Raw genomic sequence first — 14,662 nt, forward strand, 5'->3', positions numbered from 1 at the left:
GAGAGAGAGAGAGAGAGAGAGAGAGAGACAGGAAGGCCTGGTTTAAACCTAAACACAGTGGTGAGGAGAGATAACTGTTGAGAGAAAGAATAGTGGGAAGTGTAGGAAAAGAGGTCAGTAAAGGGGAATCTGCCTGACATGCACACACACACACACACACACACACAGGCACACAAATCTTTGTGCTGACAATAACCTTGTGTCTTTAGGTCTCTGGTGAGAATCAGATTATTTGCTCCAAACTGTAAAAAAATAATAGTGCTGGTTATATATAACAGTATACAGTAGAACATTTAAGAAGAATTTATAATCTACAGTATGTCTAAACATGTATTCCATTCTAGAGTGTCCAGGATCAGCGGCTACTCCATGCAATAACAACGGGATCTGCTCTGATGGCATCGCAGGCTCCGGGAATTGCACGTGTGAAGTAAGTACAGTATGTCTCTCTCATACACACCCACCACACACAGACTGAGTGCAGCTAGCTGACCTGTAGCATACATAAATTTCATTTTCTGCAGCCAGGATTTGTGGGAACTGCATGTGAGGAATGTGAAGAGAACCGGTACGGACCTACATGCAGCAACGGTAACCTAAAGCTCTCTGTTATTTTATAATATTTCAGTCATGGAAGCTGTTCTTGAAGCTTAACTACTACGTGCATGTGTGTGTTGTTTAGTGTGCACTTGTAAGCATGGAGTGTGTAACAGAGGACTGAGAGGGAATGGACAGTGCACCTGTTTTTCAGGATACACCGGGCCAGACTGTGACCAGGGTATGTTTTTCTTGGCAGAGATGCTTTTTATAGAAGGTTGCCAGATCTGCGCAACATAAGCAGTTCAATGGGAAACAGAACAGTCCATATTAAAAACTCTTCAAATCATGCACTATACTGTAAAATGCATAACATCTATGCTTATATGACAAAAATGCATGATGTAATTATAACTAATACAGCCTAGTAGTTAAGTCTTTTCATTCACAAGCCAGTATGTAGGGTCCTAATTTGACCAAAAGAAAGTTATGTTATGACAGTTTGTTTCCACCATCTATGAGAAAATGTTAGAGATTGTCACAAACGTGTCACATCGCATAATGTAACTCCCACACAGTGAAAACATGCACAGAAAAAACACATATTTATTAAAGTGTTTAAATGGGTGAACCCCTATCTCTCTTATCAGCAGCTCATAGTCTCAACTACCTGAGAGACCACGGCTACCCCAGTTGGGCTGGATTATTTGTAGAATATAAGGGTCCATGTAAATGCAGTTACATTTGGGTTCATACTACAAATGTTTAATATTTCAACCCCCTTTAAAATGACCTTCACCAATTATCATGAAAAAAAAAAAGCCAATCAAATGTAGTCCAGTTCTCCCAAACATGGCGAACGTGTGTCTATCTGTGTGTGTTCTTACAGAGCTCCCAGGTTGTGCTGCTCTGAAATGTGGTCCTGATGCACGTTGTTTTGAAGATGCAGCTTCTGGAAAACTGGTGTGCAAATGCCAACCTGGTTACTTCGGTGATGGAGTTCAGTGTAACTGTAAGTGTGATGGATCACTCAGGAGCTGTTCATTATATGGAATGTACTGTGTATTAGATGTATGGAGATGTATTCCTCATCTGGTTACTTCTGCTATTATTTACAGCCATTAATCCATGTCAGAAGCGCGTGTGTCATGAGCATGCGGTGTGTGTGCACACTGGGCCGAACCAACACACATGCACGTGTTCAGAAGGCTATCATGGAGACGGGTTGGTGTGTCTGCCCATTGATCTCTGCCAAACAGGCTACGGTGGCTGCCAAAGCAACTCCTCACGATGTGTGTACGATGGACCTGCGAAGGTAATTTTTGGTTTATTGTTTATTTAAGTTGTGTTGCATTACTTCATTGTGTTAGCTGCCTGAACATACGGTATATAAGCACATTCACATCATTATGTGTGTGTGTGTTTTATGTGTTATGTGTATCAAGGCTCACTGTGAATGTCTAGAAGGGTTTGAGAATTTCGTCATGGGAATAGGCTGCAGTGTGAAAGATGCGTGTAGACCAGATTCCTGCCATAAGGATGCCTACTGCACTACAGTGGCACCGGGAACAGTGGAGTATGTTTGCATAAAGCATGTGCATGCCTGTACAAGTTTTTTTCTTTTCTATTATAAACCCAAGTTACACAAACATCTACCGTACATTAAATTTTTGGACATATTTTTTACATACAGGTGTAACTGTCAGGAGGGTTTCCTTGGCAATGGAAAAGTCTGTTTTGGGAACATAATCAGGCGTCTACAAGAACTAAACTCAGACCCAACGAGCCGGTCATACGGTCAGCTCTCTAGTGCCATCAGCCTGTTTGGTGAGTGACCAGACAGCTATCAGATGTCAGAACACATTTTGATCAAGATGCAATCTGTAGTCATTTTAGAGTTGTGTTATAGAATGTTGAGCAGATGTTTTAAGGCAGAGTTTCACAAACATGTTCTGGTTTCAGAGGGTGTCATGTCCTGGCCTCTGACCTCACTTGGACCGTTCACTGTATTTGTACCAAAGAACAGGGCTTTCAAATCAGATCAACCTGTAAGTTCACACACACACACACATCTGAAAAAGTGTGCTATCCTCATGGTGCCTCACTCACTCATCGTCTATACCGCTTTATCCTGTATTCAGGGTCGTGGGGGCCCTGGAGCACTATCCCTGGAGACTTAGGGCACAAGGCGGGGTACACCCTGGACAGGGTTCCAATCTATCACAAGACACACACACATACACTCACTCCGGGTAATTTGGGAACACCAATCTGCAGGTCTTTGGACTGCGGGAGGAAACCCACCAAGCACGGGGAGAACATGCAAACTCCATTCACACACCCTGGAGGTGCAAGGCGATAGTGCTAAGCACTAAACCACCGTGCTGCCCCTCATGGTGTCTAAAAATCAAATTTACCTTTCTGAAATTTATCATATATATTTAATATCGTGGAAATCTTTTTTTGTTTATGGGAAGAAGATTGTGAAGTTATGTGCTCATGTGGTTTTCCTCCAGGTTGTATTTTTTCTGCAATCCCTAAAAAAACAACAATAATTGGATGAGCTACTTAAATTTAGTGTGTGTCAGTGTGTAAGTGTGTGTGCATGGAACCCTGGCGATAAACAAGTGTCTATTTCCACCTCACACCCAGTGTTCCCAGGATCCGCTCCAGATTCACCTCAACTCTAAACAGGATAAAGCACTTACTAAAAGAACAATCATAAAAAGACTATTATTGAGAGAAATGTTCTGGTTCCATGTCAGGTAGAACAGAGACAATATTACAACTAAAACAAGGCAAGAGTTGCTCAGAGGAAGATTTTAAAACTGGTATACTGTAATTTTTTTTTTTTTTAAACCATAGTATCGAAAATAAAGCAAAAGTGTACAGTACATGATTAAAAAAAATAATTTTGTTTTTAATTAATACATTTAATATAATTTACCTTTATACATTTCTTTTTCATTTTCATTCAATCATATGTGTATCTAAACCTTCACATTTATCTGGACATCAATGCTTCTACTGTCCTCTTTAAGGTGAAAACTCTTCTGGCAGATCAGGCGAAGGCTCGCTATCTGGTAAAGATGCACATGGTCCCTGGGGAAGTGAACTCTGATACACTGAAGAACGGAATACTCTATTACACTCTGACTGGAAAATCTGCTGAGTCAGTAACTGAGGTAGAGAAACGTTTGTCTTTGTGTGTGTGTGTGTGTGTGTGTGAGAGAGAGAGAGAGAGAAAACTGTTGTCGGTTCTAATTCATGCCCTCCATCCATCTCCTATTCCTCCCTTCTGTACTAGTCAGGGCAGGTGAAGGTCCGAATCCACGGCAGCCGTAAAAAAGCAGCGCTGTTGGAGTCCGATATTATCTCTTCAAACGGGATGATTCACCTAATTGATAAAATTCTGGACACAGTGCCTTCTACTGTGATAAGCGACAGTCAGGTATGTTCATAAGTCCATAAACTTATAGTGTCTGATTTGATCTATAATGAAGTTTGAGAACAAAATAATGAAAATGCATCTGGCCACATGTCACCATTCTCTGTAAATGATCATTCTGTATCAGCCTGTTGTACTATTCATACCTAATTTTTACGCTCTAATTAATAACTTGTTTTGGTTAACCCAGGAAAACCTGATGAAAATTCTGTCGGACAACGGCAAGTTCTCCATATTTAAGTCTTTAATCGAGGTAACAAAGAATACTTGTCATAAAGTCATCCCTTAATCACATCAGAACATGTTTGGAAAACCACAAATCTCTCACTACGTTCCACCGTTACAGAAAACCAGCATGGTGAATGTTTTGGATAAGGACGGTCCATACACACTCTTTGCTCCCACAAATGCAGCATTTAATTTAATGAAGGAAGACCAGCTAAGATTTCTTCAATCTGAGGAGGTAGGCCTTTACTTTACCTCTTACATTACATTACATTACATTACATTACATTACATTATGACACAGTAATATGCTGCACAAAAGTAAAACTATTTATTTCTAAGAGTTAATAATTATTTAACTATTTGATGCAGTTTACATTTTATTTTAATAACTGTTCAATTCACTTTCTTCATCTTATATCTCCAGGGTAGACCAAAACTATTGGAATTCCTGAGAAACCACGTCGTAGCCTTGGCTCAGGTGTGTGTGTGTGTGTGTTGCTCTCCAGAAAGTATGATGCTGTGTTTTGAACATCAAACAGGTCACTCTGAAATTTCTTAATTGTTTCTGTTCTTTTCTCATAATCATGCCAGCTGAAAGCCAGCTACATCGTATCCATCCCCCAAACTGTATCCATGGCTAATCAAGTCCTGAAGATTAATGTGACCGCTGCAGTGAGTACTCAAGATCAGCTCGATATTTAAAATATAAAAAATAAAATCAAGGATTCTGCCTAATTGCTATGTAAGGAAGAAATGCTGACAGTTTCCTGTTGAAGTAAGAATCAGTCATAATTAGTAAAAAGTCAATCCAAGGATGTTTGGCTCTCTGAGCAAAAAAGGCAGACATTGCTTGATTAAGTTCAGATGACACATGTGTTTTTGCGCTCAGGTAGAGCTTTGTCTGCATGACAAAAACATTTTACAAAAGGAAACAATGGGCTTTTGGGAACCAATACGATTTTTTTTTCTTAGAAAAAATACACCATAATACATTTGTTGGGGTGCCAATAATTTTGACACATTAAAAAAATAATAATAATAAATAATAAAAAAGTTCTTCTAAAAAAAAATTGTTCTATGCGATTTATTCCTTGTAGTCATTTCTGCCTCTTATGAATACGTTATATTGAGCAGTTTGTCACATGGTTTCTGCCCATAAACAGGGTCAGATCCTGATCAATGGGGTAGCGGTGGCTGAGGCAGATGTTGAGGCAAAGAACGGATGTCTGTATTCACTGGTGGATGTTTTAATCCCACCATCCATAGAGCCCATTCTTCCTCATCGATGTGATCTCACAGAAAGTAACGTGTATAAGGTAAGGATCAGACAGTCGTCTATTAGTATCTGTCGGTATCAATCTACCAATATCTATGAATAGCTGAACAATAAAGTAATCAGGATTAATCAATACATTACACCATTATGTTTTAATGGATGATAAAGACAATGTAGGTTTTTTTTAAACTGAAAACCACTACACTTGCTGTTTTCTGTCATTTTTACTTTAATTGGATGTGTACTATAAAAAAGATTGAGCAATCCTCCTAGCCAGCTTAGCTGAGCTGGAGAAGCACTTATGGAGATCACGCTTGCTTTCTTGTCCTCAGAGTCCATGTGTCAGCTGTAGGTCAGTCTCCCAGGCTACCTGCCCAACTGGCGTGTCACTGGTAAGTTCATACGCAGTTTTCACTTCCTGTTACTTAAAATCTTTTCCATTACACAGCTTTCTTCATATATGCCAGTAGTCCTTGTGATCTTGGTATTTACTTGGAAATATGGTGTAACCGATAATAACCCAAATCAAACCATGTTTTATAGACTAGATTATAGATAGAAACTTATTTTAAACCAGCAGTGCTCAACGTTCTTCAGGCTGGTGATCCTTTTATAAGTCTAAAGCCACCTTTTACACAGTTTTATGGCTTATGTACATCAAACAATGTGTAGAACATTACTAATCTGTGCTTTCCAACAGTATTTTAGCATAATATTCAAATATCTGTAAATATCCTAAAAACTTACACCACTTTATATGATCCTATTACAGCATCGGGTTTATATGCATAAAAGTATGCTATAAATGATTTTTGGTTAACATTTCCCGCAAACCCATTCCGTCAACTGATCGAAAGGTTGACAACCTTTGTATGCTGGTCATTTGTCAGTAAATAAAATGTCAAGTAAATACTGTAGGTAAAGATGGATGGATGGATGGATTTTTATTTGTATTTAATGCAACATAATACATAATGTGTAGTTTTTAAAAGTATACAATGAACAATCATTTTAGAATGAATGGCTTAATATGCTTTATATGGTTTTGCAGTTAAATTTAAAGTCATATTAAAAAAAAACCTCTATGTCTTTTGGCCACTCTGTGAAGAACACAACTTCCACAGGCTGCTTGTATCTGAAGAGAACCTTCGGCATGGACGTTCCTGTTCTAGGCTGCAGTCTGTTCTGCAACGAGACCCGTATTGTAAGTGTGACGCCTAATGTTCATTTTACACACACATCACTCATTATTAAAATGAGCTGCTCTTAAATGGCTAATTAAATGCATATTTGTTTATATAGTTTCGGAACTATATTAAATTCTTGCCTTCCTAGAAATGCTTGTGCATTGAAGTTAACATGTGGCACCAAGCAGAAAATGTGTACTCAGCCATGCGAAAATAACACCACTTTCAATACAACGTGGAAAAAGCTTGTAAAACTTCTAATAAAATTATTAATGTGAGAAAGAAACGCATGTGAATCTCCATGGGAAAAGGCCATACAGTAGATAAAATGTGAACCATAACGTGAATTATTCACACATTCATTATAAAAAATTGACTTGAATTTGTTTGGCTTTCTTTTAGACCCCTCAGTGCTGTAAAGGCTTTTACGGAGCAGACTGCTCTCCTTGCCCTGGTGGATTCAGTGCCCCATGTTCCTCCCATGGCAAGGTATGAGACATTCTTTCTCTCTGTCACTTTCTCTCTCCCAAATGCATACACAGATGAGTTATCATTTCACAGATTGCTCTTGATTTTCTTCTCCTGTTTCAGTGTTTGGATGGTATAGATGGCAACGGCACGTGCCAGTGTGAGCCCAACTTTAAAGGGTGGCGATGCCAGTACTGCGCTGACCCCAACAAATATGGACCTTTTTGCAACCAAAGTATGACTTTACATGAAACTTATTGCTTTATTAAGAACGAAAAAGCCGCTATAATACCACATTTTTACTATATTTCAGCTTTAATTGGTAAAACCCCATGAAGGTTCACAAAATTGTTTTTCTGCTACAAAAACTAAGACAGTTCATGTTTTGTTAACCAGAGATAAAGAGCTACAGCTTTATAGGCTCCAGTACAGTATCTTCCAGCACACTTGGGTGTGCGGTGTCACAATATATAAAAATATAATAAAAAATAAAACACAATAAGCTTAACAGGTTTGCTTAACAATTTGTTAGGTTTCTTTTTTTCAGTGTTATTGATAACCCCTGCTCTAGAGATACAAGTTTTACATATTTTGCTCTATTAAAATGTTTCAGCCTGTAAGTGTATACGTGGTGTTTGCGACAATCGTCCTGAAGCAAACGGAGCATGTAAGCCACAGTCCTGTCAGGAAGGCATCACTGGTGATCTGTGTGATAAACACGTACGTCCATGTCTGCCGAACCGAAAGTGTCACATCCACGCCAACTGCATCCTGGAACAAGGAGGCGAGCAACAGTGAGTGTCTGATCTTTAAGATGAAAACATATACAGTATACCAGCTTAATTCCGGCGTCAGCAATGATATACAGTACAGTAGATAAAAACATTTACATCGAATATATGTTTAATTTTACTCAGTGTTACTTTAATGCAGAACTTTAGTACAAGCCTAATATTTTGGTTTTATTTTAATACATTCTTCGTTAAAGGTGTGTATGCAAGCCTGGTTACATGGGAGATGGATTCCAGTGTGTGCACGAAGACCCATGTACATGGACTCCAAATGGAGGCTGCCGTGAGAACGTAGGTCTTAAAATATGTTTTAGTTAAATCAGCTGTAATATGGTAAATAATTGCATAATTTCACATTAATTATCGACAATGCCTGTCATAATATCTGTCACAGGCGAGATGTGTACAGCTGGGAAAGGGCAGACACAAGTGTGAGTGTATGAGTGGGTGGAAAGAGGATGGAGATGAGTGTAAGCCTGTTAATAACTGTTTGGAGCCATCCAGAGGGGGGTGTCATCCCAACGCCTTCTGTGTTTATTTGGGACCAGGCCAGGTAGGAAATGTTCTCTATACTATCCTGTCTTAATTTTTTGGTCAATTTGTTGTGGTCAATTTGTCCATTTATTCGTATATTTATCCGTCCTTCCATCCATTTATCTATTCCACCATTAACTTAATCAATTCATCCAATCAACTTTACCCATCCACCCATCCTTACATATTTATGCATCCACTTAATCAATTTAATCTATCCATCTCTAAACATCTATCCATTTACCCAAAACTTTATCTATCCATCTTTCTTCATTTTTATCCATAAACTCAATTAGAGTAACTCCATCCATCCTTCCATACATCCATTATCGATTCACTTAATCAACTACACCAGTCCATCGATCCATCCATCCATCCATTTATTGATTCACCATCAACTTCATCCTTTCATCCTTTGATTTATCCATTCATCAAGTGACCCAACTAATCAGTCAGCTGTGATGTTTTTTCCCCCCAGAATGACTGTCTTTGCAATCGAAATTTCCGTGGCACTGGGACAGACTGTGAGCCTATAAACCAGTGTGTAAACCAGATGGGAGGATGCCATCAACTGGTAAGCAGAGCATGCACACAGACACACTCTCCAGGGTCCCGGGTTAGCTCAGGTTTTGTTTCTTCCTTAAGCTCTGCATGTTCCCTCAAAGTCTGCATGTGCTATCTTTATGTTTCCCTTCAGCCTCCTATAAGGGTATATAGGTGAGCCCATGTCTGTGTGTTTATGCCTTATGGCCTTGCATGAATGAATGGACTTACATCACATTCAGAGTACAATCCCTCTGTATGCCAAGTGTTCTTAGGATTGTCTCACTGACAGGATAAAGAGCTGAGAATAATTGAGTGTATAATTTATTAATTTATGTTTTTCCTCTAGGCCAGTTGTGTGATGATATATCCTGGACAATTTGATTGTGTGTGTGGAGCCGGATACCAAGGAGATGGAAGAATTTGCTATGGATCTCTGGCAGAAGTACGACAGGCAGTCATGACTTTATTCGATAAAACATTTTAAGATTGAAAAGATATTTATGTTCTGACTTCGCTTCGTTTCTTTGTTTTATTTATCTGTTATAACTAATAATGCAATAACATCACTGTGATTTTGCAGGAACTGGGTCGCAATCTTGACCTGAGTGGATTCAATACATGGGTCACTGTAAGTCTTCCACGTTTCATGTTTTAACCATAGTCATGTGCTAAAAAACCTTTAAAGATTTGTTTTTAGCTGGATTTGTTTATTTGTTGAATGCAGACTGCAGATCTCAGACGGATGATGTTTGAGAGGGAGAACATTACTCTTTTCGTGCCCTCATTACCAGCTATCAATGACATGAGCAAAGAAGATCAGGAGTTCTGGCTGTCGAGCAGCAACATTCAAAGTCTGGTCATGTAAGAGATATAACCCGGTGTAATCTGGATAAAACTTCATTTAATTGTGATCACCTGGGTGAAACATAAACCCATAATTAAATCTTCCTCCATTTGATTTTGAGTTTGCATAATGGATTGTACAGTTTAGGGATTATAAATTAATTAGTTCAGCTTTAGAGCTAGCTTAATATATATTACCTGATAATCTTATTGTTTATCATATCATAATCATCCAGGCATATTCAAAATAGTTTGGTAAAAGTGGGTTAATAATCGCTGGCTGATCATAAACGCTTTACTTTGTCATAAAAAAAATGATTATTTGATGATATTGATTGAATGGTTCTGTTTCTGCATTGCTGACCCCTGATTGACCCTGAGTGATGAATAATTTATGATGACTGAAATGTTGATTTTGTCTTCAGGGGTCATGTGGTGCCTGGGCTTTATAGATTATCCGACCTGCGTATCTCGCCCTCTCCACAACTGGTTTCAGGTTTACGAGGAACACTTTCTGTTTCCTGGACCAATGAGGTAAAGGATTGTTTAAATTCACTACATTTCATGATAGCCCCAAACTAATCTTCGTTAAAAGAAGAAAATCAAAACAATAAATTGGGACTTTCCACTAATTTGTTCCTTTTTTGTTTAGACCACAATGGTTGCTGGAGCGACTATCACATCAGGAGACATAGTGGCCAACAATGGACTCATTCATCTGATTGATAAAGCAAGTGCCCTACCTTTCGATCTTTGCAAATGTTAAAAATCTGATCGCTGTTTGCTAATGTGCTGTTGTCTGTCCTCGTCAGGTCCTCATCCCGGATCGCAAGCTGAGTGCTGGTCTAGTCGGGGTGCTGGACAGGAGGCCAGAATTCTCTCTCTTTAAGAACGCACTGATAGTAAGTTTGAAATATTTGAAAAAATATGTCTGGGACGATGTTTTAAAGTTTTGGTTAAAGTGAAATTCGTACCCATTTTTTGCTGTGTTGTAGACATACAACCTGAGTACAGTGATAGAGGAGGCCTCTGGCTTTACAGTTTTTGCACCTACAGACAGCGCCATCAGAGAACACCTGAAGAGTACAGGACAAGACTCACTGGTATATGCCAAAACATTTTTGTTAACCTTTTGTACACAAAGTTTGCATGTCTTTAAAGTGTTGTATTATACGTCCTTGTTAAAAAATATTACCATGGCATGCTTTACGCCCCATATCGCACCAACCAATCCTGTTGGTAGCAGGAGCAAGAGGACAAAAGTAGTAATTTGGAAGTAAAACACAAGATTCCACTACAAACTAATTTTCCACAGTGCTTACATTACACAGCTTGGTTAAGTATACTGTATAACATGGTGTCCAAATCTTTTAATGTCCTGATGTACCTTAGAATAGCTGCAGCACCAAAAATGCTTCTTTTAAAAAAAAACAAAAAAACATTTGACCTACTGCACTTTATTGGACATAGTGCAAATCTAAGCCGCATGCCTTAATTCATTACTGATATAATATGCTTTTATTTTTTTCACCCAACAAAGGATGCCAACCTTTGCACTCATGATACTCATGTGTATGCATGTATGACCTGGTGTGTGTTTATTTTTTTACCTTACGATTTCCTGTATTCAGGCTATGAATCTGACACAGTACCACATTGTCCTGGATGAGACGCTGAAGCAGGTTGACTTTGAGGATGGTCTGTATAAAGACACCATGCTGGGGTTCTCCTATCAGCTGGGAATATTTCGCAATGACAGCAATGTAGGTCACATTCTTTCTCTATAATCCACATGAAAAACTAATGAAGTCTAAGATTGAGGTTGACACTTGTTACATAATTTTTTTTCAAGCAAATAACCAACACATCAGTGTGACATGTTAATTAGGATTGGAAGGTGTGAAGAACTGTTTAAACAGGAGGTTTAAAATCTGACATAGTGGTTACCAATGTTGCCTCGCACCTCCAGGATTGTGATGGGTTGGCACCACATCCAGGGCGTACCCAGCCTTGTGTTCCCTTTGATAGATTTCAGACCTTTCCAGCCCTAGACAAATAAGCAGTATAGATCATTAATGGATAAATATTTTATTTAGATAAATTTAGTTCTATAAAATAAATCTTGCTAGAATTAAAGTTACAAAATTACTCATTTACTATAACTGTTTTTGAAAGCTCTCTCTCTCTCTCTCTCTCTCTCTTTGTCTCACATATTTATATCTTTTTTATTTTGTATCTAGTGGTTTGTAAACAAGGCACAGATGAATGCTACAGATATTGAGACTGATAAAGGAGTGATTCACGGATTATCAGCTGTGCTGAAGTTGCCTAAAAACCGTTGTGACACAGCTTCCAAGAGACTTGTTTGGGTATGATCTCATTTATCCTTAAACCTCTCTCTACTTACTCATTAATCTCATACTTACTCATTATTCCAATCTGTTCAGTCATGAATTTGTCCTAAGATATGGATTCTTCTTCTGGTGTTTATTCTGCAATTTGCTCATACTGAACAACTGTAGAGCTGCATGGTAGAACATAAGCTCTCTTTTGGGTTTCTAAAGCTGATTTCTGACACTGTTGTTGAAAGCACTATGCAAATAAAACGAAACTGATATTGTATGTGGCTGATGATGTTGCGTGCAGGGAAAGTGTATGGACTGCTTCCGTCCATCAGGGAGTCGCTGTCCAGCTGGGACAAAGCTACAGAAGATGGTAAAATGCCAGTCAAATAGTCAATGTGTTATTGTTCCAATGAAATGTCGCGCCAAAGAATTCAGATTTTGGGTTTTTATTTACAGTCACCAAGGAGATGTGTGTTCAGGAGGAGAAGTGGGCTGCTCGTTGGCTGTATCGCCCCCTGTGAAAAACGCACCATTGTATGTACAGTTTTCTATTGTTTTTAAAGAGCAACTCCAATAGCCTTCATTCATGACCGTTCCTCATCAAAGTTCTTGTCCAGCAGCTAGTTTCCCAACCTACGTCCATGTACATGTAATGATGCAGATGTAGATTCTTATGTAGATTCATTTTCTCGACATCCTCTGTCTCCCTTTAGAAAAGGAAGTGCTGTGAGGGATTTTACGGCACTGACTGTGAGACTTGTCCAGGACCCGAAGGCCAGCCGTGTTTCGGGAACGGTGCATGTATGGATGGTAAAAACGGCACCGGTGTGTGTCAGTGCAACCCTGGCTTCAACGGCACAGCCTGCGAGAACTGCCAAGGTGGCAAATATGGCATGCACTGTGATCAAGGTGTCCACTAAGCCTCCTGCTGTTAACATCTCTTTTCCTCTTCACTCTTCTTACTTCATGAGAATTTGTTCTCTCGACTATTCGTGCAACTCTGTTCTCATTCTGTAGACTGCACTTGTGTTAATGGTCGCTGCAGTGATGGCCTGGAGGGAGACGGCAGCTGTCAGTGTGATGTGGGATGGAGAGGAGTCTCCTGCTCCGTAGGTTAGCGCGCACACACACACACATATAAATCGTTCATTCGTTTTCTTTTCATGGTAAGTAAATATCTGGCTCATAATTCTGTTTCAGCCATTAAATCAGACATGTGCGGAGGGACGTGCCACTCAAGTGCAAAGTAAGTGCGGACAAAATAAATGCAGTTACTGTACGTAATCAGCCAATCATGTGGCCATGCCGATCCAGGCTAAAAGATTTAGTTATCTGAGGCACAGGCACAACAAACATTTGCTGCTTTTAGTAAAACAAATCTGTGTGTGTGTTTGTGTGTTTTCCAGTTGCCTGCTTAAAATAGCAGATAATTCGTATTACTGTAGTTGTGCAGCCGGTTATGAGGGAAACGGTACACACTGCAAAGGTACATTCTGCTCCAAGGTTCACAAAGAGCTCACAGACGTCTGACATTTCAGAGCACACTTTCATGCTTGACCTGTGTTTGTATGTCCCAAGTGGTGGACGCTTGTGCGAAGAACAATGGAGGCTGCTCTGCCAATGCTATATGCAAGAGGACCCTCCCAGGACGCAGACAATGTCTGTGTAATCCCGGCTATGCAGGGGATGGACAAGTGTGTGTTTGTAAGTCTGCTAGCTTCTGTTTAGCTTCTGTTTCTTTTATATGCAGTACCATGCAAAAGTCTTAAGGCCCCACCATTTCTTCATATTTTACTTCCAAAGAGCAAGACTTTCATGTATTTTTAATGCATTGTTGGGGAATAATTCTCCATGCTTTGTGGAGGATTTTTATTCTCATTTTCAGTCCAGTCCGTGTACCTGATCAGTTTCAGTGGAATGTTTTTTTTTGGTTGTTTGTTAAGCCACACAGTGACCTTTGAATCATTCAAGCATACAAAAACATCTAACTTAAGGCATGTTGCAAAGGATCACATTTACATTTAGGCATTTGGCAGACGCTCTTATCCAGAGCAACTTACTTTTTTAAATTTTTTTTATCTCATTACACATCTGAGCAGTTGAGGGTTAAGGGCCTTGCTCAAGGGCCCAACAGTGGCAACTTGGTGGTTGTGGGGTTTGAACCTGGGATCTTCCGAACCGTAGTCCAATGCCTTGGTTGGAACAGACGAGAGGGGAAATGAGACTGCTGCAGAGGTTGTTACATTTGGCCAACAAAAAAATCCATTTCATTAAATTTAATTTACTATCAAAAAATGCGGGGTGGCTCGAGATTTTTGGACATTACTGTATATTTGTGTTATGTTCTTTGGAGCAAAAATCGATTATATGTCAATTTCTCCAGCAATCAATCCATGTCTGGATGGCAACGGAGGCTGTGGGAATAATTCAGAGTGTGTGCACACAGGAGCAAACAAGGT

The 14,662-nt window shown here is 39.3% G+C and overlaps 1 protein-coding gene across 1 annotated transcript in view; it reads left to right on the forward strand.

Annotated features, from left to right (window-relative positions):
- Positions 1–14,662, forward strand: part of stab2 (stabilin 2) — a 36,006-nt gene that overhangs the window by 4,931 nt on the left and 16,413 nt on the right. Inside the window, exons 4-43 of the mRNA XM_053508754.1 lie at positions 345–430; positions 525–591; positions 683–778; positions 1,427–1,549; positions 1,656–1,852; positions 1,983–2,113; positions 2,231–2,364; positions 2,500–2,585; positions 3,579–3,722; positions 3,845–3,988; positions 4,176–4,238; positions 4,332–4,448; positions 4,638–4,691; positions 4,805–4,885; positions 5,377–5,529; positions 5,822–5,881; positions 6,598–6,693; positions 7,079–7,165; positions 7,268–7,379; positions 7,758–7,938; positions 8,133–8,226; positions 8,330–8,488; positions 8,948–9,043; positions 9,362–9,457; positions 9,596–9,643; positions 9,740–9,876; positions 10,284–10,392; positions 10,511–10,588; positions 10,671–10,760; positions 10,854–10,961; positions 11,490–11,621; positions 12,099–12,227; positions 12,505–12,573; positions 12,660–12,737; positions 12,917–13,112; positions 13,221–13,316; positions 13,404–13,449; positions 13,610–13,689; positions 13,782–13,907; positions 14,587–14,660. Of these exons, the coding sequence (XP_053364729.1) occupies positions 345–430; positions 525–591; positions 683–778; positions 1,427–1,549; positions 1,656–1,852; positions 1,983–2,113; positions 2,231–2,364; positions 2,500–2,585; positions 3,579–3,722; positions 3,845–3,988; positions 4,176–4,238; positions 4,332–4,448; positions 4,638–4,691; positions 4,805–4,885; positions 5,377–5,529; positions 5,822–5,881; positions 6,598–6,693; positions 7,079–7,165; positions 7,268–7,379; positions 7,758–7,938; positions 8,133–8,226; positions 8,330–8,488; positions 8,948–9,043; positions 9,362–9,457; positions 9,596–9,643; positions 9,740–9,876; positions 10,284–10,392; positions 10,511–10,588; positions 10,671–10,760; positions 10,854–10,961; positions 11,490–11,621; positions 12,099–12,227; positions 12,505–12,573; positions 12,660–12,737; positions 12,917–13,112; positions 13,221–13,316; positions 13,404–13,449; positions 13,610–13,689; positions 13,782–13,907; positions 14,587–14,660 (4,253 nt within the window). The remainder of the gene's footprint in view (positions 1–344; positions 431–524; positions 592–682; positions 779–1,426; positions 1,550–1,655; positions 1,853–1,982; positions 2,114–2,230; positions 2,365–2,499; positions 2,586–3,578; positions 3,723–3,844; positions 3,989–4,175; positions 4,239–4,331; positions 4,449–4,637; positions 4,692–4,804; positions 4,886–5,376; positions 5,530–5,821; positions 5,882–6,597; positions 6,694–7,078; positions 7,166–7,267; positions 7,380–7,757; positions 7,939–8,132; positions 8,227–8,329; positions 8,489–8,947; positions 9,044–9,361; positions 9,458–9,595; positions 9,644–9,739; positions 9,877–10,283; positions 10,393–10,510; positions 10,589–10,670; positions 10,761–10,853; positions 10,962–11,489; positions 11,622–12,098; positions 12,228–12,504; positions 12,574–12,659; positions 12,738–12,916; positions 13,113–13,220; positions 13,317–13,403; positions 13,450–13,609; positions 13,690–13,781; positions 13,908–14,586; positions 14,661–14,662) is intronic.

Source organism: Clarias gariepinus, chromosome 12, assembly GCF_024256425.1.
Source record: "Clarias gariepinus isolate MV-2021 ecotype Netherlands chromosome 12, CGAR_prim_01v2, whole genome shotgun sequence".
NCBI lineage: Eukaryota > Metazoa > Chordata > Actinopteri > Siluriformes > Clariidae > Clarias > Clarias gariepinus.